At 44.3% G+C, this 27595-nt stretch overlaps 2 protein-coding genes across 4 annotated transcripts; one reads left to right on the forward strand and one right to left on the reverse strand.

Annotated features, from left to right (window-relative positions):
- The first annotated feature begins 594 nt into the window (after positions 1-594).
- LOC4332757 (probable LRR receptor-like serine/threonine-protein kinase IRK) lies at positions 595-4407 on the forward strand. Its single transcript, XM_015773358.3, has 3 exons — positions 595-702; positions 862-2527; positions 2658-4407. The coding sequence occupies exons 2-3, from the start codon at positions 1071-1073 to the stop codon at positions 4114-4116; spliced, it is 2916 nt and encodes a 971-aa protein (XP_015628844.1). The 5' UTR covers positions 595-702; positions 862-1070; the 3' UTR covers positions 4117-4407.
- A 7316-nt stretch (positions 4408-11723) lies between these two features.
- On the reverse strand, positions 11724-21995 carry LOC4332758 (valine--tRNA ligase, mitochondrial 1). Of its 3 annotated transcripts, none has more exons than XM_015777289.3 (23): positions 21732-21995; positions 20773-20946; positions 20626-20661; positions 20041-20088; positions 19777-19836; positions 19489-19658; positions 19317-19389; positions 19101-19166; positions 18939-19022; positions 18319-18396; positions 17274-17357; positions 17087-17166; positions 16872-16929; positions 16473-16775; positions 16164-16334; positions 15564-15757; positions 15036-15438; positions 13696-13941; positions 13128-13628; positions 12775-12872; positions 12558-12657; positions 12149-12294; positions 11724-12045 (listed from the first exon to the last, which is right to left on the reverse strand). In XM_015777289.3, exons 2-23 carry the CDS (start codon positions 20779-20781, stop codon positions 11880-11882), a joined length of 3174 nt encoding a protein of 1057 aa, XP_015632775.1. In that variant the 5' UTR covers positions 20782-20946; positions 21732-21995; the 3' UTR covers positions 11724-11879. The 3 variants fall into 3 exon arrangements, with proteins under 3 accessions (XP_015632775.1, XP_015632774.1, XP_015632776.1); XM_015777288.3 differs by having other exon boundaries at positions 20626-20664; XM_015777290.3 differs by having other exon boundaries at positions 11748-12045; positions 19777-19850; positions 20626-20664.
- Between the last annotated feature and the right edge of the window lie 5600 nt (positions 21996-27595).

The following is a 27595-nucleotide window of genomic DNA, read 5'->3' on the forward strand; positions in this document are numbered from 1 at the left end:
CGCTCAACTGTACGTTGCGGGAGGCCAGCCGCGACCACGCGCGACGCGTGCGGAATGGAATGGACGGGCGCGCGCTCGCTCGCTGGCAGTAGGCACAGGCAGCGAAGTGTGTTGTAAACGTGAACGAGTTCAATTTCAATGCTACGCCGAGTAGTACGCTGTACGCGACGCGCCGCAGGCGGAGCAGCGGAGTCGCGGCCGGCCCGGGGGGGTCCACACCTCAAAAGCACCGAATCCGCGGTCGGGTTGGTTCGACCGACCGGTCCACCACCACGCCTCGAACGCCGAGCGGCTCAACGCCGCGGACTCCGAGGAGGAACCCAACGCTGGCAACGCACCCACGCCCGGTCCATGCAACCGGTTCACCACCGATCGAACCCGTCCTCCCCTCTCCTCTGTCTGTACGCCGCCGTGCACTCCGCCCATCCATCCAGGCCGTTCGTTCGCGTGATACGCCCGAACATAGCCGTCCGATCGATCTGTCCGTCCGTCCGTCCTGCGTTGCAACATCATCTTTTTTTTTTCTTTTTTTGCTCTTTTACTTTGTCCCCTTGCGCTTTCCTTTTTCTTCCTCGCTCGCCGTTACAACCTTCCACTTCCCACTCCCACTCCGCCCACTCCCTCCTTCTCCCCTCCCCTCTCCCACTGCAATGGCGTTCTCCGGTAAGCCGGCGGCGACGTAGACGGCCGGCGGCGTGCACGGTAAGCCCTGTTTCGGCGAGTGCTTGCTACTGCCACCCAGTGAAAGTCACTGGCTCACTGCTCATTCTTGGAATGCTCCGTTTCTAGTAGTAACTGAATTCTAGCTGGGGGCTCTTAATCTCACTCGCATTTTTTGTTTCTTCTCTTCGATTTGTGCAGCGGGGAAGAAGGTGCCGTTTGAATCTTGGAGGCCAATCTTCTGAAGATTCAGGCGAAGCTCGTCGTCTCCTGGGCGCGTTCTTGCGGCGTTTCTTGGAGCATTTTGGCTCGCCGCCGGCGGCCTTGCGCGTTCCGGCTTCCGAGGCAAGAAGGCCATCCTTTTTTTTTCTTGCTGCTCGTGCGCGTTTCGGCTCTCCGGAGTCGCGGCAATGCGGGCTCTGGTGGTGCTGGTTGGCTTGGCCTGCCTCGCCTTCGTGGCGGAGGCCAAGGGCGGCGGCGCGGCCTCGGCGGCGGCGCTGGACGACGACGTGCTGGGGCTGATCGTGTTCAAGGCCGACGTGGTGGACCCGGAGGGGCGGCTCGCGACGTGGAGCGAGGACGACGAGCGGCCGTGCGCTTGGGCCGGTGTCACCTGCGACCCGCTCACCGGCCGCGTCGCGGGGCTCTCCCTCGCCGGCTTCGGCCTCTCCGGCAAGCTCGGCCGCGGCCTCCTCCGCCTCGAGTCGCTCCAGTCCCTCTCGCTCTCCGGCAACAACTTCTCCGGCGACCTCCCCGCCGACCTCGCCCGCCTCCCGGACCTCCAGTCGCTGGACCTCAGCGCCAACGCTTTCTCGGGCGCCATCCCGGACGGCTTCTTCGGCCACTGCCGCAACCTCCGCGACGTCTCCCTGGCCAACAACGCCTTCTCCGGCGACGTCCCGCGCGACGTCGGCGCGTGCGCCACGCTCGCGTCGCTGAACCTGTCCTCCAACCGCCTCGCCGGCGCGCTGCCGAGCGATATCTGGTCACTGAACGCCCTGCGCACGCTGGACCTCTCCGGCAACGCCATCACCGGCGACTTGCCGGTCGGCGTTAGCAGGATGTTCAACCTGCGGTCGCTGAACCTGCGGAGCAACCGCCTCGCAGGCAGCCTCCCCGACGACATTGGGGATTGCCCGCTGCTGAGGTCAGTGGACCTCGGCTCCAACAACATCTCTGGCAACCTGCCGGAGTCGCTGCGGAGGCTCTCCACTTGCACATACCTTGACCTGAGCTCAAACGCGCTCACCGGCAATGTTCCAACTTGGGTTGGAGAAATGGCAAGCTTGGAGACGCTTGATTTGTCCGGGAACAAGTTTTCCGGGGAGATCCCGGGGTCGATTGGCGGGTTGATGTCATTGAAGGAGCTGAGGCTGTCGGGGAATGGGTTCACCGGTGGCTTGCCGGAGTCAATTGGTGGATGCAAGAGCCTAGTGCATGTTGATGTGAGCTGGAATTCTCTGACCGGCACCCTGCCTTCCTGGGTCTTTGCTTCCGGCGTGCAATGGGTATCGGTGTCGGACAACACCTTGAGTGGAGAGGTGTTTGTACCTGTGAATGCATCTTCGATGGTTCGAGGCGTGGATTTGTCGAGCAATGCGTTTTCAGGAATGATCCCATCTGAAATCTCCCAGGTGATCACCTTGCAGTCACTGAACATGTCCTGGAACTCGCTGTCTGGGAGTATTCCGCCGAGCATTGTGCAGATGAAGTCACTTGAGGTGCTTGATTTGACTGCGAACAGGCTCAATGGAAGCATTCCAGCTACTGTTGGAGGAGAGTCATTGAGAGAGTTGAGGCTGGCGAAGAACTCCCTTACTGGAGAAATCCCAGCACAGATTGGCAATCTCTCTGCCCTTGCATCACTGTAAGTTTAAGAACCTCTCACTGATTCGATTCAATAGTTCGGCGAGCATTGTATATTGCTCAAACCATTTCTACTTTATATATCGTCTAACACCACACTATCCTGTTTTTGGTGTATTTACTGTTTGCAGGGATCTCTCACACAACAACCTGACAGGCGCAATTCCGGCAACAATAGCCAACATCACCAACCTGCAGACTGTTGATCTTTCTCGGAACAAGCTCACTGGTGGTCTACCAAAGCAGCTCTCTGACCTGCCTCACCTTGTACGCTTCAATATTTCACATAATCAGCTCTCTGGGGATCTCCCTCCTGGGAGCTTTTTTGACACTATCCCCCTCTCATCAGTGTCTGACAATCCTGGCCTTTGTGGTGCAAAGCTAAATTCTTCTTGTCCTGGTGTGTTACCAAAGCCAATTGTGCTGAACCCAGACTCTTCTTCGGATCCACTATCACAACCCGAGCCTACACCAAATGGCCTACGTCACAAGAAAACTATACTAAGCATCTCAGCCCTTGTCGCAATTGGTGCTGCTGTTCTCATTACTGTTGGTGTCATAACCATTACAGTTCTCAACCTTCGAGTGCGCACTCCAGGCTCTCATTCTGCTGCTGAGCTAGAACTCTCTGATGGATATCTCAGCCAGTCCCCCACAACTGATGTGAATTCAGGCAAGCTTGTCATGTTTGGAGGCGGTAATCCAGAATTCAGTGCTAGTACCCACGCTCTCCTGAACAAGGACTGTGAGCTTGGTCGTGGTGGGTTTGGCACTGTCTATAAGACTACTCTGCGAGATGGCCAACCTGTTGCCATCAAGAAACTGACTGTGTCTAGCTTGGTTAAATCTCAAGATGAGTTTGAGAGAGAAGTGAAGATGCTAGGCAAGCTACGCCACCGCAACCTTGTTGCGCTCAAGGGATATTATTGGACACCATCACTTCAGCTTCTTATATATGAGTTTGTTTCTGGGGGTAACTTACATAAACAACTGCATGAATCATCCACTGCAAATTGTCTCTCATGGAAAGAGAGGTTTGATATAGTTCTTGGCATTGCAAGAAGCCTGGCCCATCTCCACCGCCATGACATTATCCACTACAATCTGAAGTCAAGCAACATTCTGCTTGATGGATCAGGCGATGCCAAGGTGGGGGACTACGGATTGGCAAAGCTTCTGCCGATGTTGGATCGGTATGTTCTAAGCAGTAAGGTCCAGAGTGCACTTGGTTACATGGCACCAGAGTTTGCGTGCAGGACTGTGAAGATCACTGAAAAGTGTGACGTGTATGGATTTGGAGTTCTTGCCCTTGAGATATTGACAGGGAGGACACCGGTGCAGTACATGGAAGATGATGTTATTGTGCTTTGCGATGTGGTAAGGGCTGCTTTGGATGAAGGGAAGGTGGAAGAGTGTGTTGATGAGAGGCTCTGCGGAAAATTTCCGCTAGAGGAGGCTGTTCCAATCATGAAACTTGGTCTAGTGTGCACTTCTCAGGTTCCTTCCAATAGGCCAGACATGAGTGAGGTGGTGAACATACTGGAGTTGATCAGATGCCCCCAGGATAGCCCTGAAACTGAATTAGGTTAAGCTCTATCTGATGTGGTTCCCTTTTTTGTTAGTTTTCTTATTCCATTTTAAGATCCTTCTTTGCTTGGCAACTGATAAAATGATGAGACATGAAGGGGATTCTATCTGTTATGCTTAGTACTAGGAGCAAGTGTGAAGTTTCTGGGTAGTATTTTGGTAGCTAAGGAGTTATTATGTAATGCATGAAATAGTTTCATGGCCTGTGGCTGTTGATGTGTTTGACTCTGATCCTCATCAGGATGTTAACTGTTGTGGATCCTCTCACATCAATTATATATGCTGTTTCCAATTCTTGCTTGGTCTATTTGTATGTAAAAATTGATATGCCGTTGCGCTCTCACTCAGTTCCTTGTTCCTTTTTGTAGTGTTTTTACCTGGATGAAACATAGAACATCTCAGTTAATCACTTGAGCCTTTCTCTTGTCTGACAAGTGCACACTGAAAGGAAAAAAAATGCTTCCATTCCTGCACATTATTCGTGTAATTTGTCTTCTGGTATAGATTTGCCTGCTGGTTTGATAGTATAGTTTTTTCCATTTTGTCGCGGTTCATTTCTGAACCTATATTATTGCATTTGCATCAATTCACAAGTAGTGTCTCCACAGAAATAAAGTAGTACTGACTACTGAGTTTGGTGTTTATGTGTTCATCTACCTGACATTGCTTGGAATCATACAGAAAAATCAGAACGGGTTGACCCCACCCTAATGACTTACTATGCGTGTGTATAAACTATAATGGAAAATGGACTTGTTTACATTGTCCATTTTGTCTCCTTTCTAATGTACTTCTTCCTTGCTGATGTTGCCGCATGAGTATCTTTGTTTTTTAATCTCTTTCCCGAGGAGGGAGGAGACACCCTTGTACTCTAAAATCATGGTGCAGCACCTTGCGCTGAACTAATCAAGAGGTTAGCTGGTAGTCAAAGTTTGTTAGTTCAGTTGAATGAAATCTTGGAAGCCAACAACATTAAACTATGGTAAGTGCAATGCTACACTTACCATAGTACTGATTTACTGATGCTGCAGTATGGGTTGCCATTGTTACGCACAATCATTCTCTTGTGATTTAGAGATTCCAGAGCGATGTGGATATGTTATGATGTACTCAATCGGTCCACAAATATAAATATAAACATTTCTAAGACTTCCATTTAGGAGATTATAAGGAGTAGGAGAAAATTTTGGGTGACCCTTATTAAATAAAGGATGGTGGTAGTGGTTAGAACTAGATGTTAAGTGGGAAATAAATTTAAACGAAAGTTGATTGTTGGGACATTTAACAATTCTTATATTTGTGAATAAATTTTAAATTCTTGAAATGCTTATACAGACGGGAAAGTATAATGCTATACCTTTTGTGAGCATAGCGTTATTACCGATTTGCCGTGGGGTCTAATCACTAACGACATGGGTTAACATCGCCTAGAGCTGGCATATCACCGCCATCCATGTGCATAAACAAACAACGGAGTACCTGAAAATGCAGGAACAAACCATACAATATGATGATGATTTTGTTGGCACTACACGTCTGGAGCCGTCTTCTTGCAGCGTGCGCAACCTTCTTATTTGCAGGGTCCCCCATAAAACTACAACCCCTATGTGTGTGTGTGTTCCATCACCGATCATGCAGTTTTTAACCGGGCACTTGTTTGTGGACTGTGCGCTTTTTTGACTGTCAAATTAACAACAGTCTATAATAATAATACTAATACTATTACTAACTCCCACAGCATCTGCAATCTGTGTAGTTCCAGTATACTAACTGTCTGCTTATTGTCGTGTAAGTTGTCTACGACTCGTATGCCTGTTACTGCTTGGAAGTACATACATCTGTCTCATACTCTAGTCACATTGGCACCCCCAGCTATCTGTTTTAGTCGCTGCTTTGTGTAAACGGTAGCCGGTGAAGAACACATTAAACTTCCACCTCTACTTCAAAATATAGCAACCTAAAACCGAATTATACATATTCTAGAATCTGGACAAGGATCCAAAAAATATCTAATTCGGTCCTAGTTTGCTATATTTTGAGCTAGATTCGTAATATTAAAATATGTCTAACATGATTCTGGATTGTTATATTTTGTGACGAAAATAGTAGTAGGAGAGCCTCTTTTTTTTTTGTGGCAATTTGGATCTTGATGAGCTGAAGGATTCTGAACTCTGAAACCCAAGATGCTTGTGAGACAGCAAGAGTAGATCATGTGTCTACACTCTAGTGGTGTCTTCTCACGCCGACGGGCAGTGGCGGACAGCCATTCAAAAGGGCAGCTCTGGCAATGGCGCCACCACACCGAGAGTCACCGAGGAGCTTTTCATCAGTCGAAAACAACATGGCGGGAAGAAGCAGCAGAGAAGAGAGAGCCAAGCCAACAGGCAACAACCAAAAGGCAAGAGGGCATTGCCATTTGCAAACACAGCCCCAACACCCTCTTGGAGTGTTCTTTTTGACCGCTCGCGTTTGCAGTTGCAGTGCAGGTAGGACCAGCAAAGTGCTCAAGACTCGTCAAGGGAGAATCTTTTCTTGCAATGCATTGCATGGGGCTTGGATTACAGATTACTGCTGCTGGATCTGCAGTCTCTGCACACAATTGCCTCCCTTGATGAAGAGAAAGTGCGAATCCAAAGTGGTGACAGTTCCTTTTTTTTTTAAAAAAAAAAAGAGTATAAACTATAAAGTGATAATAGTCCAGGGCTTTCAGGGTTCAGGCACCGGCGCTTCAGCACTTGCCATGATTGTCAGGAATCAACAAGGTGGTTGTGCCAAAACCAGTTTGTGAAGATCTCCAGCTCTATTGCCATTTCCCCGAATCCCTGGAGCTGTGTCTCCCCGGTCAAATTAATTAACCAATGGTTTAGCTGAACTTGGGGTGCTGACCAACAAAACAAAGCGCCGTGCGCTGGCCGCTGGATCTCTTGGAAGTTGGAACTTTCTTGCGTGAACGCGAAGCTCGGCTGGTCCAATTGTCATGGAGTATCGTCCAGGTCCAGCCCCAGAATTCCAAGCAAACGCATTGTCCTTCTTTGGCCGTTCTCGTTTTACCACTCGAGCAAACACAACCAAGGGTGGGAAAATTACAGGAGAAGGTTGGGGTTTGCGGTTTCGGAAGGTGCAGGGTGTGGTGGTGGTCTGGTGGACCAGAAGGACGTGTGCTTCATGATTGCAAAGTAGGCGAAAGGAGGAGGGTAGGAGACACCGCTCGGCTGGTGCGCCGCTTTGTAACGAGGTGGAGGAGAGGAAGGGGTTTGTGCTTTGCAGTTGCACTATTGCGGTGCCACTGCCAAAGGGCGATAGTACACTGTGCCGTATACTACTCGGGGTTGTTGTTTGGAGCATGTTTGAGCAAAGTGCTCCTCATGATTTGCACTGATGCCAATGGTTTGTATATCATATACTAGAGTATACAATTAAAAGCTACTACTCCCTCCGTCTCTTGATTTAAGTGCAACCATGAGTTTTCGCGCTCAAATTTGATTATTTGTCTTATTTAAAATTATTTATAATTAGTATTTTTGTTGCTATGAGATGATAAAACATGAATAATACTTTACTCGTAACTTATATTTTCAAATTTTTTTAATTTTTTTTAAATAAGACATACAATTGAAGTTGGTCGCGAAAAATCGTAGCTACATTTAAAATGGGACGGATGGAGTATATGTTAGCTACTACTTCCCTTCGCTCTAAAATAAGATCATTTTGCTCTCTTATATCCTAAGCTAGGATCATCTTCGAGTAATCATTGGCTCACTGCATTGGAGTTTGTAAAACTAGGAGATTAACACATTGAAAATATATAAAGTAGGTGGCAAATTGTAGTGGGATTTTAGCTTTTTTTGTTTCTTTTTTATTGTTACTAGAAAAAAATACTCGTGCATTGCAACGGATGAATGCTATTTTAATCTTATTATTGTTATACGGTTTGACTAGGATGAAATTCACTTTGAAAATTCACTTGGATATTTTCTTTTAGAAAATCATGAACTGCAATTAGGAGTCCAACTTTCATCTCAAGTTAGTAGTTTTTTTTAAAGAGATTTTCAAAAGCAAACGAATTTAAAATCCGACTCAAACACGGTTTGTATTTCCAAAAGCGAACGAGCTAAAAAACCGACTCAATACGGATGATGTACTAAAATACCGGCAAAAACATCTTCAATTTTTATAATAGTAGAGATGTGTGGAATGGTTGAAAATTAGACTTATTTTGGGACATACTCCCTCCGTCCCATAAAAAATGAACCTAGTACCGGATGTGACATATATTTATACTACGAATCTGGACATACATCTGTCCAGATTCATCATACTAGAATATGTCACATCCGGTCCTAAATTCGTTTTTTATGGGATGGAGTAGTAGGTACTACTCCCTCCGTCCCAAAACTTTTGTTAGAGTGCGCAGCTCAGCCCACTAACTGTGGGTCACCCAGGTCACATTGGGCCTGCTCCACCACAGGCCCACCGGAGCCATTACTTTAGGTCCTAGACCTACACAACCCAAAAGACTAGTTTGATGGGTGCGGACTGCCCCACCTCGTGCTCCCCTGGGCCTCGGGCCTAACAATCTTCCCCGACTTGTTACCTGGCCTTCTCACCATGTGACCCATAGAAATTGTTCCGGGTTCAAAACCTTGAGTTATGATACCACTTGTTACAGTGCGTAGCCGGCCCACCAACCGTGGGCCACCCAGGTCACATTGGGCCTGCTCCACCACAGGCCCAACCAGAGCCACAACTTTAGGTCCTGGGCTTACACAACACAAAAGGCTAGTCTAATGGGTGAGAACTGCCCTCACCTTTTAAGTTGTGCTCCCCCATCATCAATTACCGATGTGGGACTAAACCAAGCAATCTCCCTCGTCACACATTGGGCCTAACAATCTCCCCGTCACATCAACCCATGTGACCCCAAGACTTGTTACCTGGCCTACGCACCATGTAACCCATTGAAATTGTTCCGGGTTCCAAACTTGGGCTCTGATACCACTTGTTATAAAACCGACCCGATATATATAAGGTGGAGTTTGTTAGAGTTTGTGTTGAATATGTGTATAAAGTCGGTTACAGTTTAGGACTTGGAATTGTACTAGGTGTAAGACTAGAGTAAGAGTCAGACTCTGTCGTAGGATCTCTCATAAATAGAGGGGCGCGCCTGTTATAACCGCATAGTGACTTAGCATAGCGAGGGGGAGCGGCTGCCGGGAGCGACCGGCCGTGAGTCGTTGTAACTCTGATACGTTGTAATATGCTGGATCGGGGAGGAGCGACCGTAATTAGTGCCCCCGAGATGTATGCCTCAGAGATGTAGGCCTCGGCTGAACTCCGTTACCAAATATTGTGCCTCGGTGTTGTCTTCATGTTTGGATCTTCTACGGCGTTTCTTTCGCGTTCGGTTTCCGAGGTATATATCGGGCCGGTTTTATAACAACTTTTAGCCCTTAGGATTTATCTCAAAATATAACAACTTTATCCACCACATTCTCTTCCCAACCAATCACAACACTCCACTACTCACTTTTTCTACCTACCTCCACTACTCATCCAATCACAACTCTTCACCATTCACTTCTACCTATTTTTTTAATAACCGTATATTCTGGGACGGAGGATATTCTGGGACGGAGGAAGTACTACATATCGAATAAGGAATTAAGAAACAGAGGATGTAGTTTGCGATATCTAACTTGGATCAAGCTGCTACCACCTTTTGTTCATTCATCGGCTTAAGCATTCCATTACAATACACCTCCCTTTTAAGGGATGTCTCCCTACTCTCCCTCTCTCATAGACGACACGACAGTTTACATCACGCGGCCCACTCATGCCCCATGTAATTCATATTAGCTTTCTTCTGCCTTTTCCCTCGGGCCAGGTCCTTCATCCCACGCTCCTCGTTGTCAGCAGTGAGTTCTTCTTCAGCTTCATCCGTGCCCCCAACAACTTCTGGTTCTCCTCGTGCTTCATGATATCCCTTCCCTTGAAAATTGGCTTATCCCCGAGCTAGTGTATAATGAGACCACTTAACAATAACTTTGAGATGTAGTGCCATTACCTTGCTTGCTAAGAGGCTCAAGATGCGTGTCCCGTATATGGTCAGGGGCTTGTCTAGATTTCAAAGATATTGGCAGCTGAGCTTGCCCCTCACCCTTGAACCCATGTGTAGCTTTCAGTTGAAAACCATGGAACACTGGCTAAATGGCAATGTTATAGTAACTGCAGTTTATAGGCCACAGCCTGCCCTAGCCACAACCTGAAAGGAACGAGATCGACGTTCGGAGTCGCTAATATTTGACTATGTGGAACAAAACATGAAGGACCAGACCTTGTTCTTTGTCACTAGGTCAGGAATTAGGATGTGACCAAACCCAATATTCTACAACACTTCCCAGTTTTTGCCAAAGATACCGTGTCGAAAGCCCCTAGCAATGTCAATCTTTATCAACAAAGTTAGTTTCTTGGGGGACAGTGGTTTATTGGTTCCCCAAGTGACCTGCATTATCACAATAGTCTTATTAAGAGAGAATTTATTCTATACCACTAACTTTGTTCAATGATTTACCATCCATATTTTTTTATGTAATATATTAACGGTTTTATTAATTGTTCTACAATGTGCCATTGGGTTGGGTCTTCTTTTCAAAAATACCCAAAATATCCTTAGTAGAGACATACAAGATTAACAATTGATTTTCATCAGAAGTTTCAAAAAAATACAGAAATTTTTATGTGGCTTGGCTGTGTTCGTTTGTGTGTTGGGAGCGTTTCCCTCCTGCATGAAAAACGGAGCAGTTCATTAGCACGTGATTAAAGTATTAGCTAAAATAAACTTGAAAAATATATTAATATGATTATTTAAAGCAACTTTCCTATAAATTTTCTTTTGCAAAACACACACCGTTTAGCAGTTTGAAAAGCGTGCATGCGAAAAAAGGAGTGGAGTTGGGAACCCAAAGAAACAAACACAACCTTGCATAACATGGAAGTTTGTATACAAGTTTCAAGTTTTTAGAAAAAAAACATATTTTAGTGTGGTACATGAGAGAGAATTTGCTTTTGCAAGAGATAATAGTAAAAAATTTCTTATATAGTGTATGAAAGATGATTTATATTAAAAACAACAATAAAAAATATTTTATATAGCACATAACATATAGGTTATATTTTTTTTTACAAATTTTCATGTTGTGTAAGTAGGCCTATAATAGTTTTCATATTTTTTTGAATTTTCTAATGAGATAAATCAATTGTTAACCTTATATGCTCAATGACGTATCGTAGAACAATTGATAAAGTCGCCAATATATTATAGAAAACGATAATATCGACGGCTAATCATTGAACTTGAACCAACTTGGTGATATAAAATAGATTCACTCTTTTATTAATTCCATCGTTCAATATATTTTCATAATATATTTGTTTTGTATTAATAATATTATCATATTCTTTTTATAAACGTAGTTAAATTTGATGAGGTTTAACTTAGGATAAATACAAAATAACTTATAATATGATGAAACAAAGGGAGGAGCAAATAGGTGTGGTAGCAGATAGCCATCAACATTACGGCTAGTGGTCAATAGATTCCAATAGCAAAATAATAAAAAAAAACACTCAAAATATAAGTAAACAGTGTATATATCAACAGTTTATGTGATAAATTTACCTTTTGAAATTATAAATTATAAAGTAGTGCTTAATTTACTCCAAAATTATCATTAACACCGCTATTTACTACAATGATCATCAGAGAGTCAAATATTATCGGTTTTGGCATCTAGTTTCTTCTCAGCTTCACTTATGCCCTCCAGTTCCCGCAACAAAGCAGTGTGCTTTCTCATATCCCCTTCCTGGACACTTTGAGGTGCCTTCTCGCGATAACCAGAAGCATCCATCATGTGTGTCACAGCATGGTGTAGCCTGCATTGTATGATGAGACCATGCTACCGATGCTTGGGAATAACAGAGAAATATGTCCAGATTACCACAAAATTTAAGGACAAGAAAAGATAAGCACACTTACTTTTGGATTCCATCTCTCTTCTTCCTTAGCTTTTCACGCTCAGCCTCTGCATTTATGGCTCCTTGAAGCTTAAGGTACACCGACAAATCTTTGTTAACAACAGCGATTGCACAATCAGCTGGAGTTTCGTCATTCTCTGTCAGGATCTGAATAATTCCCTTCACCTTAGCTTGATTTTCAAGAACATTGTAACTAAACATATAAATGTGAAAATCTAAAGGAAACAAAGAGGAAATATTGTTTGGCAGGAGTCAGTCGTTATAAAGTGTTTTTTGAGGCAATCAAGCTCCATTAAGTTTGGACATAAATGTCCATCCACAACGGAGAAACTAAATGCAGACCGTGCAAGAAAAAACCATTAAGAATGTAAAAAAAAATGTAAACAGGCATACAGAAATGTAGACAGAACCTTAAGAAATGATACGGAAGAAAGACACACAATTAGAGATTGATGGCATTGAATAGTGGCAGTGACATCTTGGCTTCGGCAGAGTGCAAAAGCAGGACGTCTGTTCAGAGCAAAAGGATAAACAATAAGATATTGCATTTCGCAAAGACAGCTTTGTTAACAAGGCCAATAATGCAGGCAAATACCAAACAAAGAAACCAGATAACCATACACACACCTTTCTTTTCTTTCTGTTCGTGTCTTCAAAGACCTTATTTTGTTCACGGTGTCTAAGACAATGTCCATTTCATTTTCAAGATTGTCATTAGTCCATTCCTGTCATAAAGAACAACATTTTTCCATGAGTTAAGAAGTTCTCAAAGACTAAGCACCTATTTGGGGGAGCTTCTGGCAGCTACAGTCCAAGAATCTCTAGCTCCCCCAAATAGTTCAAAATCCAGAGGCTAGGTAACCCAGCTTTTCTAGATTCTCACTTGCTGGCTACTCACCAGCTTCATCTTAGAATCTCTAGCTCCCTAAACAGAGCCTAATTTCTCTAAATAACACTCCTATTTAGGAAACAGGTATTACCTCAACGAGAGATGGATATTCCGAAATCATAATTGAATCTTGCCTACAAGAATATTTGGGTTGTGGAAGATGCTGCCATAGCTCTTCTGTTATGTAAGGCATGAATGGGTGGAGCAAGCGCAAACCAGTCTCCAGGCAAACCCATAGAGTATCTCTGGAGGCGACTCTTGCAGATTCAAACTCTTGAGGTTCGTTGAAGAAGTAAGGTTTTATAGCTTCTATAAATACATCACATAGCTGGTATTGCCACCAAGAGTATATAGCAGATGTTGCATCAGAGAATTTGTATGCTTCTAAAGAGGTAACAGTTTTGCCGGTAGCCTTGTTTAGTGCTGAGAGTATCCACTTGCAGATTGGTGGCATGATAGACACGTCGACAGTTGCAGGTGGACTGTAGTGAACACCAAGCTTGCCCATGGCAAAACGGATGGCATTCCACAATTTATTGCACCATTGTCGGTATCCAACCACTCTCTTGATATCAAGATTTATCCTGTCAGACTGAAAAAAGGAGATAAAACCTGAACTGCTAGTGAAGCAAAACTCAAATGAAAATGTGATTACAAACCTGAGAAGTGTAAGAAATCAGTGCAAAGCGGAGGGCATCAGTACCACATTCAGCAATTCCATCAGGATAATCTGTCAGCTTCCGTTCAAGGTTTAATTCATCTGGATCCAGATTACCTTCTTCCAGACGTTTTACAAGACCCTCGAGTGTCATGCCATTTATCACCTCAAGAGGATCAATGACATTACCAAGTGACTTGCACATTTTTCGGCCATGTGTGTCGCATACAATAGGATGCAAATAAACCTAAGAAAAAAGCAGTCATTAGTTACAGCGCAGCAGATAATTAACTGCCTTACCTGGTGTCAGTTAATATCTATCAGTCCCTTACGATATGGTTACGATATTACCAAGATACAGAGTTCATTCAGAAGGAAACCAGTATTTATCTGATTTCACCGTGCAGCCCCTGATCTCTCACTGATCTCTTGGGTGTTTAATACACACGCACAAACTCTTTTTACTAGCTCTCTAGTGTGAACACAACTAATGAAACGTTGGTAGCTGATCTATAGTGGGTGATGGCCACAGTACTATATATTCTGGATCAATAAATGGCTACATGGGACGTCAGTAGCTGACCTTGTCTGTAATTTGCGGGCCTTAGTCACCAAATGCTAACGGAAACAAAGTATGGTTCAGCAACCTCTTCATGAACATTGCGGGGTTAGGACATCAAGGGATCTCTCTATGCATCCTTACGCTGGTTCAATAACAGCTTTGGGAAATCCTGCAACTGGAGACACAGGATGAACACGTTTTGATCCACTCGACATCTAGTCATACTATGCTAAACTGGCCTACAGCTTGCTTCTGTTGGTAGCATCAGTTTTCAGCATTGGTGTTGTCATCGGAAGCGGTGGGTCATTGGATGGTAGATAGACTTGCACGATGCCTTGGTCACTTGTGTGATCAGGAGGGTCTCTTGCGTATTTGCTCGTCAGGTATGGGTATAGCTTGAGGTGCTACCCCTGCCAGGGTGCATCATCTATTCATCTCCCACCAACTCGAACCAGTGGGTCCTTCATGGAATGGTGGCAGCATGCAAGCAGCGTTCAACAGTCACACGAAAGGACTCGATCATCCTGGACGCAAGGTGTATTTGGAAACACCAGAACACACGCGCCTTTGATGGTGATTCAAGGATGGTTCAATTAATCTATTCTTATAGATTTTATTGTTCAGCAAAGTAAAGCAAAATTTAACCATCTTAAGGGGATATAGAAGGCAATGATAGGCTCCAAACAAGAACAACCAACATGAATGAAATGCATATTAAAGACCACTACAATCGTAAAATATAATTCTAATTGGCATTGAATGGGGGATTTGTGCTATACCTTCTGAAACGGCACATCACCACCAAGTTGTGTTCCCATCATCACCATCCGTGCTACCCAACAGAAGAGAATATCAAGTCCAGTTTCTAGAACTGAAGTAGGGTAGAAAGAACGGAGGTCAGCAGTATCATCTGGCCAACCAAGTACTGCTAAGGGGAAGAGAGCAGATGAAAACCATGTGTCTAGCACATCAGGATCCTGATTTAGGATGAATTTCTTTCCTGGATAACTTTTCTGTGCCTCAACGCTTGCAGCACTTTCACTTTTGGCGACTATCCAGCGGTCATTGTCAGAACCTAGAGTTTTCTCCTGGTCATCTTCTAGTGTCACATACCATGCAGGTACACGGTGTCCCCACCAATGTTGCCTTGAAACACACCAATCACGTATATTTTCAAGCCATCTGCAATGACACAAGCAATTGTTCTATCATTTGTTTTCTGTTTATTTCATTGATTTGACAAATGACATGATTTTTTAAAAGATGTGACAAATATATAACAAGTATGTAAAAGTGGATAAATGTACCTATACCAGTCTTGTTCGTACTGCGGGGGAATGATCTCAATCCTCTTAGACCTTACAGCATCAAGGGCTACCTTGGCCATGGTGTTACAATTAACAAACCACTGCGGGGATTTTATCATAGGCTCCACTATGTCGTTAGTTCTTGAACAAATGCCCAAACTCGTTTCGGTATTCTTTGCACCCTTGTACAAGCCCTTAATTAGCATAATCAAACATCGTCAGAAGTACAGAACTATTTAGAACGAACTTTATGAAACAAAAAGAAGGCAAAGACTCCCTACCCACCAAGCACACAGGAAAAACAAAACATTTTAAGGGTAAAGTTTTATCACTAGCTTCCACAGATATGCAGGATGCCACTAAAACATGAGATTCTCTTAATACCCTAATTATGAATGCCCATTACACAATCCCAAAGGAATGACATGATGCAAGTTATAGTTTTAATAGAGCTCTGTTAAAGTTTTGCATGCCATGTTGTACATTATAATGCATATCTTTGCCTATCTTTTAGAGATTCTGATGCCATAGAAATTTTCTGAAAGTATTTTCCCTCAAAAAAAATTTTCTGAAAGTATGATTAAACAAATCCATTAATACCTTTGCCTTCAGTGCTTCAATAATGCAAATTCGAGCAGTGAATCTTGGCATTCCTTCAAATTGTGCACCCCCATTGCTGTTTATTTTCCCATCATCTGTCAAGATATTAATGAACTGAAGGTTATTCCGTCTTCCAACCTCAAAGTCATTTGGGTCATGTGCAGGTGCAATCTGCATAAAAGACCAGCAGACAACAAAATAAGTCAAGTGGAGATAGCGAGTGAGCAAGATCCAACTATGTGAAACAAGAGATAGAAACAAATAGCACTAGGCAGAAATAAACAAGTAAAACAAGGCACTAGCTCCTACCTTGACAGCCCCAGTACCGAAACTGGGATCAACTATCTCAGCATCACAGATTATTTTGAGTTTTCGGCCATTGAAGGGGTGGACTGCATACCGTCCATGCAGATGCATATACCTTTTATCCTCAGGATGAACAGCTATTGCTGTATCACCAAGCATTGTTTCAATTCGAGTTGTTGCAACAACAATCTCACCTAGCCCTTCTTCAAGAGGATAGGCAAAAGATATCAACACACCAAATTGTACAGGAGTAGCATAACCAGGGATCTTTAACATTGTTTCTTCTTTAAGATCAATATGATCAACCTGAAAAAACAGCATTTTCCAATGAAGAAAGACATCTTAGTCATGTATGCGTAGATTTAATTCGTTTATAATAAACAAAAAAAATGTTCCACAGACCTCTATCTCAGAAATTGAAGTCAGAAGTGTGCAGTCCCAATTCACAAGGCGGTTATCTCTGAAAAGGAACAAATCATCCGCAACATGTGAAAAATTAGCTGGCAACTGAAAAACAAGAATGTACAAATAAAAAGGTTTATCATAGCAACATCAATAGGTGAAAATTTTCCATGTTAACACTCAAAAGTCAAAACACAAAGGGTGAGGTAACTTACCTATATATCAGGCCTTCCTTGTGTAACCTTACAAAAGCTTCAGTTACAGCATTTGACCTTTGCTCATCCATTGTAAAAGCCTGATGCCAGGTTGAGATTAGGTTACTAGAGAGTTCGAATTGCAAAACTATGCATGGTTCAATAGCAAGTAATGTTTTTCCGTAACTGAAAGAAATGGAAATACTACCTCACGAGACCAATCAAGTGAGGCCCCAAGGCGGTGCAATTGATTCAATATAGTACCACCATACCGCTCTTTCCATTTGAGAACCTTTCCAACAGATTGAAGAGAAAACGGAATAAGAAAATGTCAAAAAGGAAATGGTACTGGTGAGGGACATCAAATGATTATTCATAAACTAAAAAGAACTACAGGTGAATCTGGATTTTTGCTATTAAGAACAAGAAGTCAATTTGAGCTGCATCATAGGTGATTTGCATTACTCATAGGTGATTGTACCTACGCGGTCAAGCTCCTAACCTGTTCATTGCATTAATGTGCCAAATTTCTCTATTTAACATTGCATTACTCTAACCTGTTGAAATAAGTACAATCACCTATGAAGGCCTAGGTACAAGAAGTTCTATTGATAAGGTTGCTATTAAAAACATTGCCTACAAGTTTACTCTTAAGTGTCATTGAGTAATAGAAGAGTTCTTATGAGTAATATCTTAGTTGTCATTTTGGCTGTCATCTTAGTTGTATGTGTATTGTGTAAGACCTTGGAGCCTATAAATAGAGGCATTGCCCTCTAGTTTTGTAGTTCACATGTATTCACAACCCTATCAATAGAACTCGATGTTCCTATTTCAGATCTTGGATTAGATCTCTTTCTTGAGTTTTAACTTAAGCTCTATTATCTGTGGGATTCAGATTGCCCTTACGGCATTATCGACTAGCACATTGAATCTGTTCCTTGAACACATTGTGTTACATCTACCTATCAGCACATCAGAGTGGTTGCTCCAATATAGTATGCTGCATCACATCAGGTAAAAGAAAACTCAACCCTGGGGGGAGACCATCAGGGCTTTGTTCTAAGAAGGTGCCACACTTCAAACCTCGGTCAGGTGGGAGTTCGAACGACTCCCAGAGTTCAACGCTCTAACCAGTGCACAGAGAGAAGATTGGCGGCATGGAATTAATCAGACAAAGCAGACAACACTGCCATGGGCAAGAATAAACCATTGGGTGACAAACATAATCATGTCTTACGGAAAAAAGTGCTTACTTCACAAACAAAATTGTCAGGCCCTATGTCATGCCTTGTCAGATTCCTTTCACGCATAAGCTTTTTTTCTACTACAACCTGATGTGCAACAGAAAATAAGTCAAAACAAAGCCCACTATTAAGGAAGTACATAAAATTGAAGTAGTCAATTGTCCACCAGTGCAAAGTTCAAAGAAAACAAAACTTTGAACTACAGATGCCAAATTAAATTTATAAAAAATATGAGTGAAATAAAAAAAGAATTATAAAGGGTACAGAAGCAACAAAAGAAGGTGCAATTTGTAAAGTAAAAAAAGTTGACCGTGTATTCGGTGAATGAGCAATTGCTAATTCTAAAGGTAAAGAAATTAATAGAGTGATTCCAAACATAATTATGAAAGTTCTGCTAAAATTACAGAAGTGCTTTTATTAACATTGCATAAATACCCTTGTTGAAAGCTATCTTTCAATGGCTGCACATGACAACTACACTGCAATTACTGATTTCTACATGTCCATCCCATAAGTTGAATGGCAGAATGTGCTACCAAGATACATCAGCTAATAAACTCTACCATCTATAGTTTTATGTTTCATAAGATGAACTCCAGCAGATCGCGAACCGATTGCTAAATGCAGACCTGTGTAGCAATGCCAGCATGGTCCACTCCAGGGACCCATAGAGCATTATAACCTGACATCCTCCGCCATCGTATCATCGCATCCTGCATTGCTCAAAATCATTATCTAGTAAATACAGTTAAAATGTCATAGACATTTCTACAAGCATTAAAAAATACTACCTCTATAGCCACTGTAAGAGCATGGCCTATGTGAAGAGCTCCAGTCACATTTGGAGGTGGCATAACCTGAAAAGAAATAACTTAACTCTTTGCTGGAAGCTAATCAGCATTTGTGTGAACAATTTGACAATATAAAACGGTGATTTCATATTATGCAGTTTGCTAAATAAGCTTGTAGCATATCTTGCACAATCTTCATGAGCATGAAACACTTACTATAACAAATGGTGGCTTTGTGCTTGCAGAATCTGCCCTAAAATATCCTGATGATTCCCACCAGGCATACCATCTGCATCATGAAAATACAAACAAAGGAAGACATGCAGTTCAGCACAAATTTCCAATGCCATAAAACCAATAAATTTAAACTACCAATTTGGCATCATACGATTTCTCAACCGTGCTTGGGCAATACTGATTGGCCATTTGAGGTGCAAGCAGTTTCTTCTGCCCATTAGGAGTGTCTTGATCAATAAAATCTTCAGGATTTTCATCCTCCACAGCTTTTCCCCTATGTTTCTTCTCAACCTTCTTGAGTACATCTAAAGCTGGCTGTGCCTACAGAAACCAAAGCAGTGTGACGAAATAAGTAAAGTCATCTCCAGCAACCATTTCGTTTCATACAAATCTGGATCAACTGTACATTCGCATACAAATTAAAGAATTATATTTGAACCTGAAGCATAGCTGCCTCCTTTTGTTTTGCTTTAAGTCTTTTCTCTTCTTTCTCTTTAGCCTGCAAGCATAACACTTAACCCCATATGGCTATTCATGCACACAGTATTAACAAACAAATTAATAATTCAACAAATTTAAAACAACTGTTCAGTAAGATTTCAATTACCCATTAAGGCATTAGGTTACAGATTAGCCACTCAGGCCAAAACAAAAAAAAAACAATGTTTTGAGAGCAAACCCTAGATGGAAATTTAATTGATACCTTCTGATTTTTCCTCAGTTTCCGTTCTAACGTTTTCTCATCAAGTTGCTGCATGCATCCACAAAGAAGAGAAGTGAATAGAATGGGCTGTGGAGTTAAAACTCTAAAACAAAACACAGTTAGTTTGTACCATGCATCAAGTACCTCCTTGAAATTTTCTCTCTCTCGCTCTCTTTTTTTTTGGTGTGTGTATCTGTGTGCTGGGGTGGGGGAAGCCTCAGGCTACCAAATGTATTTCCTATGTCTATGCTCTCTCTCTCTCTCTTGGTGTGTGTAAGAGTGTATCTGTGTGCTGGGGTGGGGGAAGCCTCACACTACCAAATGTATAAATGTTCCTATGTCTATGGCCAGTGCATTTCACTGGTGCTACTAAAATATATGATGCTTGATATGCATCGCCAATGCTCTAAATAAACGGCTGATTCAGTTCCATGAATTCATGGATTCATGAAACACGAACGAGACATAGTAATCATGGACTAGAGGTTGTAGCACAAGTGCAATTCGATTATAAATGACTATGCATAAGCTTATCATCAAAGCGAACATGAGGTAAGGTAAGGTTAGGTTAGGGACTATACAAACCTTCTCCGGAGCCTTCTCCGGACCATGCACCTCGGGCTGCTGCAGAAGAACACATCCAAATTAGTATCACTAAAGCAGAGAGAGATAGAGAAGAATTCCCCACAAACAGAAGCATAGGATCAGACTGCCTGATCCATGTTAACCTACCTTTTCCATGCTTAAGGGCCTGTTTGTTTGGGCTAAAGCTTCTCCAAAAGCCGCTTCTTGCTTTTGGTATGTAAGTCTGTAAAAGTTGTGTCTGTTTCGCAGCCCTGCTTTGCGCCAATTGATGTGTGCAATGTCTGTAATGCCCCTGGCTGTTTGGAGTGAACCTATTTGTTTCTGTAAAATGTTTTAATAGTTTTTAATACCTGGAGGGGAATTGACATATAAGGTGCATGCACATTTAACTAACATTGTTTTTTCCCACAACGAGCACACCCAAATTTCATTACCAGGAAAGCAATGATATTGCAATGTTTGTCGCACAACAGCATTCTCGACGAGTTTAACAACCTACAGCATTTAACCTTGATTGCAACAGAGCGCATAGGGCTCAATTACAGCCAGGGCCAAGAAACCTAAACTGCTCAAACCTCTCAGTAAAAAGCCTCTCTTGACACCAACATCTAAAAATTTAACTAGCATTGTTGGAACTTGTAGTTGATCATCCATAGATTACATTTTTTTCAAAAAAAAAATGTGAATGTGGTGTGATCACTCCCTTGATTGCAAAAAGTACATCAAGACTACTGTCATGGTCATAAATATCAGCATTGGAGAGTATGTCACTACTGCTACTACAAGTATCAAAAAAGGTAATTTACCTATACAGCACGCGGTATTACTAACAAGCATAGTAGGCATAGCTTCATCTGGCCATCACAATCAGTAAAATGTGGAGAATCAGTTCGTGAAAGCACACGAATTGTCTCAGACAGGCATGAGGTACTTGCAGATCAAATTGGAGATACGAGGAACAAGCATGCATGAGGAAAATATTCACATAAACTCCAGCGTGCTTCTCTTATTTTGGGTACCCAGTAATTGTTCATATGGTCATATCAAATTGGAGACTTGCATATCAAAAAAACAAGGCCATCCAGTTCATCTGTTCATGTACTCACATTCGATAAGTGGATCTGGTACAGGGACACCCAATGTATGTCGCGGTACTCTGGCTGTGTGCTCGGAGCCGGAGGGGGGCCTCGGATTCGTCCGCCTGGGGAGAGGAGCTCCGGGGTCGCCTGCCGCGGAGAGAGACTCGGCGAGTTGGCTGTTCGCTCCGCCAACGGCCACCGCGGCCGTCGACTAGAGACGACGGCGAGAGCGGCCAGACAAAGGGCCGCGAGTTAGGGTTCTTTTGTTTTTTTTCTCTCACGAAAGGGATTGGGCCGGTCGGTGGACGAGGTGTTCCTTCCTTTATTCGATGGTTGGAAACGTATTGGAGTTGGCCACGAGTCCACGAAAATTTGCTGGCCCAGCTAGCCGCTGCAGCATCTGGGCCGGTTCGGACCATGGAGCAGGTTTCGTTCTCTCCCTCTTTTCCTTTTCTTTTTCGGAAAAAGTACACCCAAGGTCCCTCAACTTGTCATCGAGATACAAAATCGTCCCCCAACCGCAAAATCAGATACCGTGCGACCCTCAACTAACAAAACCGTTCGCTTTAGGTCCTCGGTGGTTTTGTCTCCGGTTTTATTCGACGTGGCCCCACATGCCAGATGCCACGTCCGCGTGCACACTCTCTTTTCCCACACGTCTGTCGCCTCCTCGCCTTGTCGGCGACTCCCACTCCCAGATCCCCACCTCGCTCTCACTCTCCCACTCTCCCCCCTTGCCGGCGGCCAGATCCGGGCGGCGAAATGCTGGGCCGGGCGGGGGCGCTGTCGGCGGCGCTGGGACCTGGACCACTTCGACCGCCCCGTCGTCGTCCGAGGAGCCCCATGGAGTGTGACCTCGCATGGCGCTTCCGCCCCGCCGAGGACACCAATGGCCGTACCACCTACTACAAGGACAACCGCCGCTTCACGCTCACCTGCGACGTCAACACTTGCAACCTCGTCGTCGGCAATGTGGGCGAGTACCACTCCAGCACCGGCGCCAAGTGCAGCGGCCGCCGCAAGGGCAAGAAGGGGAAGAAGGGCAAGCGCGAGGCGCCGGTCACTGACTTTGTGCCGGCCAAGACGCAGATGAGGCTCGATGAGAACGCTGCCAATGCAGACACCACGGCCGCCTCCGAGCCCGGAGCTAGTTGTCGGTGAAGCTGTCAATGACAATTTACCGGTGGTTGAATCTGAGTCTGAATTCAGCCGCGGAAAGTATCTCATCTACATGGGCGGTGGCGAGAGATGCAAGAGCGTGAACCACTACGTTTCCCCGTTCTTGTGTGCACTTGGTGAGGACAGTACTTGAACCGGACTTGTTATGGACGCAGAGTGGAGCTCGACGCCGCCACCGAGGGAGGCCGGCGAGCTTCGTGGCAGGATTTTTCAGCGGGACGCCTTCTCCCGCGTCGCCGCCGCCGTCCTCATCTGCTCCCGCCGCTCCTTCGATGGTGCCCCGCGACGACGGTGCTGGTTCCAGGAGGTTGTCGCCGATGGCGGCGGCGACGGCGACGGCGACGGCGACGACGGAGACACTCCTGGGAAGACGCGCTACCGCCGCCGACGCGTGGACGCGCTACAGTCGTCGCCGTTGACGGAGATCAGACGCACTACCGGCTGCCGCTGCTGCCGACGCGCCGACGTGATACCGCTTGGGTGTGTGTAGGAGAGAGGAAGAGAAGAGGAAGGGAGAGGAGGGGGGAGAGAGAGGAGGCTGACGTGGATTGTCTGACATGTGGGGCCCACGTGGGTTCAACGCTGACTCAGCCACCACGTCGGATAAAACCGGGGTCAAAACCGCTGAGGGACCTAAAGCGAACGGTTTTGTTAGTTGAGGGACGCCCAGTATCTGGTTTTGCGATTGGAGGACGATTTTATATCTCGATGATAAGTTGAGGGATCTTGGGTGTACTTTTTCCTTCTTTTTCCTATTCCTTGTAAGGTACTGTAGGAGTAACCATGAACACGTTACTTTTATGATTTTACCATGTTTGGCGCTTAGGAAGATATATACTGATTTTTTTTCCTCCTTTTCCTTTTCGATTTCCTTTTTTAAATTTTTCTTCGTATTCTTACTCTTTTGTTTTTGCTTATTTTTACTTCTATTTCAAATGTAACCTCTAAATTGAAAAAAAAATGAGGACTAAAACAAAAAAAATGTTTAGGGGATAACATGCAAAGTTAATACATCACTTTTTACACTACTTTTTACACTACATGAGTCTAATAAATATGCTCGTGCTAAACGCTATGGTACAATACTATTAGTTGTTAATGACTTTTAACATTTTATGTTAGCAAAAATATATATATATATATTTCTATCATTTGTTCGTGCGGACGGGAGAGGGGAAACATGGGATTATGTGAGGCGTAGGTTTGGTTCGGATCTAGCGCTTACATGTTGAATTTGAATTGAGCCTTACAAAAGTTTAGTTTATGTTGAACTGTGTTAATTTCAAAAGCTTTCACTCTAGAACTTTACATGTTCAACTGCTTATCAACTTCTTATTCGGAAAGATATGTGTAATGAAAAGATCACCGTTTCAGAAAATTACCATCAAATTAATTACGGAAATACTTCCTATCATACGTCTGACGCAACAAACAAAAATCGGACAGGCAAACGTAGAGCCTGTTTGGATCTATTCTTAGAAGCTAGCTACCAACTTACTGCTTCTTAGAATTTTAAGCTTCCAAAACAAAACCCTAAATGACATGGACGAAACAATTTAAGGTCCATCCATGTAATTTACTCTTTTTTTACACCTCTGTCTATTTATGTGAAACTTTCCTCATTTGCTGGTTTTAAGGTGAACCTAATTAATTGGAGAGAACTACAAATCAGATGTCCGATGTTGTAAAAAAATCGGATAGTCAAATGTTTCAGTTGACCATTGGTGCAACATTAAGTTATACATGGTTTAACAATCAGCCTCTGAAACATATAAAAATTTTGTGAAACACAATAAAAACACATGGTGAAATATATTTCTATCACGTATGAAACATTAAGTTTTTATGGTTTGAAACATATGTTTGTTTTTTATTAGAATATAATGATGTGATATCTTGTTGTAAAGATTTAATTATAACGAATTCAACGGTGTGATCGAATCGCTCATCGGATAAGTAGTTTAGAAGAAAAAAAGATTTTTAACATCACTAAATAGTTGTATGCATGCATGGTATGGGGAGAAAGTCAATAAAATGTATGAGAGAGAAAGAGAGTGAGGCATATGCGTCTCATACTTTTTCAGCGTGAAGCATTTAGTTATACGTGGTGAAACAAAAAAAATCAGTTACTGAAACATTTAACTTTTCTATAAAACATAATGAAAACTCACAATGAAACATATTGCTACCGCGTCTAAAACATTAAACTTAATGGATTGAAACATACGTTTTTCTTTCATCGGAATGTAATGATGTGATATCTTGTTATAAAAATTTAATTATAACAAATATAATGGTGTGATCATATCACAGATTGGATAATTATATCAGAAGGAAAATTATTTTGAAGATCATTATAACCTGATTGACACAGCTCCAACTCTAGCTCCACCCCTCCTGGAGCTGGAGCTCAGCTAAACAGTTTCAGCTCCACCAAAACTGGGAGTGGAGCTGGGTGGAGCTCTCTCACAAAATGAACTAGAGTTGTGGAGCTGGGTTTAAGCAGCTCCACAACTCTACTCCAGACCCAATTCCTAGAGCTAAATTTAGGAGTTAGAGCGGTACCAAACAGGCCCATAGTATGTTTCCTAATGGTTCTCTCCCTCACCGATCCCCACTTCGCGAGCCGACAACAACAACTCAACGGCGATGGCAAAGCTTCCCGCCTTCAAGCCATTGTTGTTGCTTCACTCTCCTGCCGCCGTCTCTCCCCATGCCACGTTCTGCCTTGGACTGGTCGAGGAGGCCGCAACGGCAAGCTCCCCACTCTCCTCCCTCTCTCCCTTGAGCTCCACTCAAAGGAGCTCACCACTGTTGTCGGCAGTTCTTCAGATCAATGAGACCGCATCGGCGGTCGAGGAGGCCGTAGACAGGTCGAGTAGTGGTGACTGGTCGAGGAGGCCGCAACGGCAAGCTCCCCACTCTCCTCCCTCTCTCCCTTGAGCTCCACTCAAAGGAGCTCGCCACCGTTGTCGGTAGTTCTTCATATCAATGAGACCGCATTGGCGGTCGAGGAGGCCGTAGACAGGTCAAGTAGAGGTGGTGCTCATTAATTCGAACCCCCCCAACCCCCCACCCACCTCTTGTCCTCCTTTCCGACCGTCGCCGTGCTCCCTAGCGGCGCAGGCCGAGGTGGCATTGGCTGGTGCAAAATCAAGGTAGCTCTGGCCGCGGGTTGGGGCTAGCAATGAGGATGGCAAATCGAGCGTAACCTCCCCATGGAACAAGTGGTCTCCCCGACAAAGAGCTGGGAAGGAGAAGAGCGAGATGAATAGGGAACCATTGCGGGAGACGACCTTGCCAATGCACGGCTCCGAGCATGCCTTCGCGGTTCCTGAGCAGAGGTGCACGTGCATACCCTGCAGGATGAAGAGGTGATTTTTCCCCTTGTCACTTACACGTGGGTTATACTTTTAATTTCTTAATGACTAGGTTGTCACACAGACGCTACGTCAGCAAAACCACCTTCGGTACTACCAAGGAGTTGTTTTTAACGGTTTTAGTAGTTGGAGGGAGTCGTTATATCCGGTCTTATGGTTGAGGGTTTATGGATTGGAATAAGTTCACTTTGACTCCCTTAAAAGTTACCAGAATCTAATCTGTGACCCTCAACCATAGAACCGGATAAGACGACTCCCCGAACTATTAAAACCGGTGCAATTTGATTCCCTCTGCGGTTTTGGTTGGCACTTTCACTGACGTGGCGCATACGTGACGGTATTGACCTGGTCTTCCTTCCACGTGGTGCTTACGTGGCATTAGAATTTAAAAAATATGTGTGGGACCCATTTGTCATTCACAAAAATAAAGTTGTGGGACCCACTGGCATGTGGAGCCCACATGTTATCCTCCCTTCTCTCTCTTTTTCTCCCGACTCCGGCGTCATGGAGCCTCAACTCCCCTTACTCATCCCTCTCTCCCTTCTATCTCTTTCTCTCCCCATGTCGGCGTCATGGATCCCCGCCTCCCCGTCGCCGGCACATCCACCTCGCCACCGCTGGCACCCCCCCCGGTCCCCTCGGCTTCATGTGGGTCTCCAGCACACACGAGCGGATCTGAGACCCACGACGCCGTCAGCCTCTCCACTGTCGTCATCTCCACCGGCACCACGTAGTTTGACCCTCGTCCGTCGGAGCATGGTCAGGGATTGCACCGCCGCCATGTGGAGCGACGGGAGGAGCACCATGGAGCGATATGCCACTGACCTGGAGTGTTGGCTCGGCAATGAGACACGGCGCGCTCGGCCATCTTCTGCCCGAACGAGAGCATCTCAGCGGCCAAATTCTCCACCGTGGGGTCGCCAAACCCCTCGTCCAACACGGCAGCGGTGGCGGCGATCGGCCTCTACCACCACATTCGTTCGTACCACGCGCACGGCCAGCTCCATGCCTAGCCACTCCCCTTGACACCGGTCATGAGACGCGCGCACGGTTGTTCGGGGAGGATGACTCCGGGAGGGTGCTGACGGTGGCGAGGTGGAGGCGCTGACAACAAGGAGTCGGGGATCCATGACGCCGGTGTGGGGAGAGAAAGAGAGAGAAGGGAGAGAGGGAGGAGAAAGGAGGGAAGGAGAGACGATGACATGTTAATGGGGCCCACAATCTTTTTTGTGTGAATGACAAATGGTTCCCACACATATCCTATCTTACTATAAGGTTATAATCCACTAATTTTAAAGCTCAATATGCAAACATGCCACTTTATCATCCACT

Source organism: Oryza sativa, chromosome 3 (assembly GCF_034140825.1).
Source record: "Oryza sativa Japonica Group chromosome 3, ASM3414082v1".
Taxonomy (NCBI): domain Eukaryota; kingdom Viridiplantae; phylum Streptophyta; class Magnoliopsida; order Poales; family Poaceae; genus Oryza; species Oryza sativa.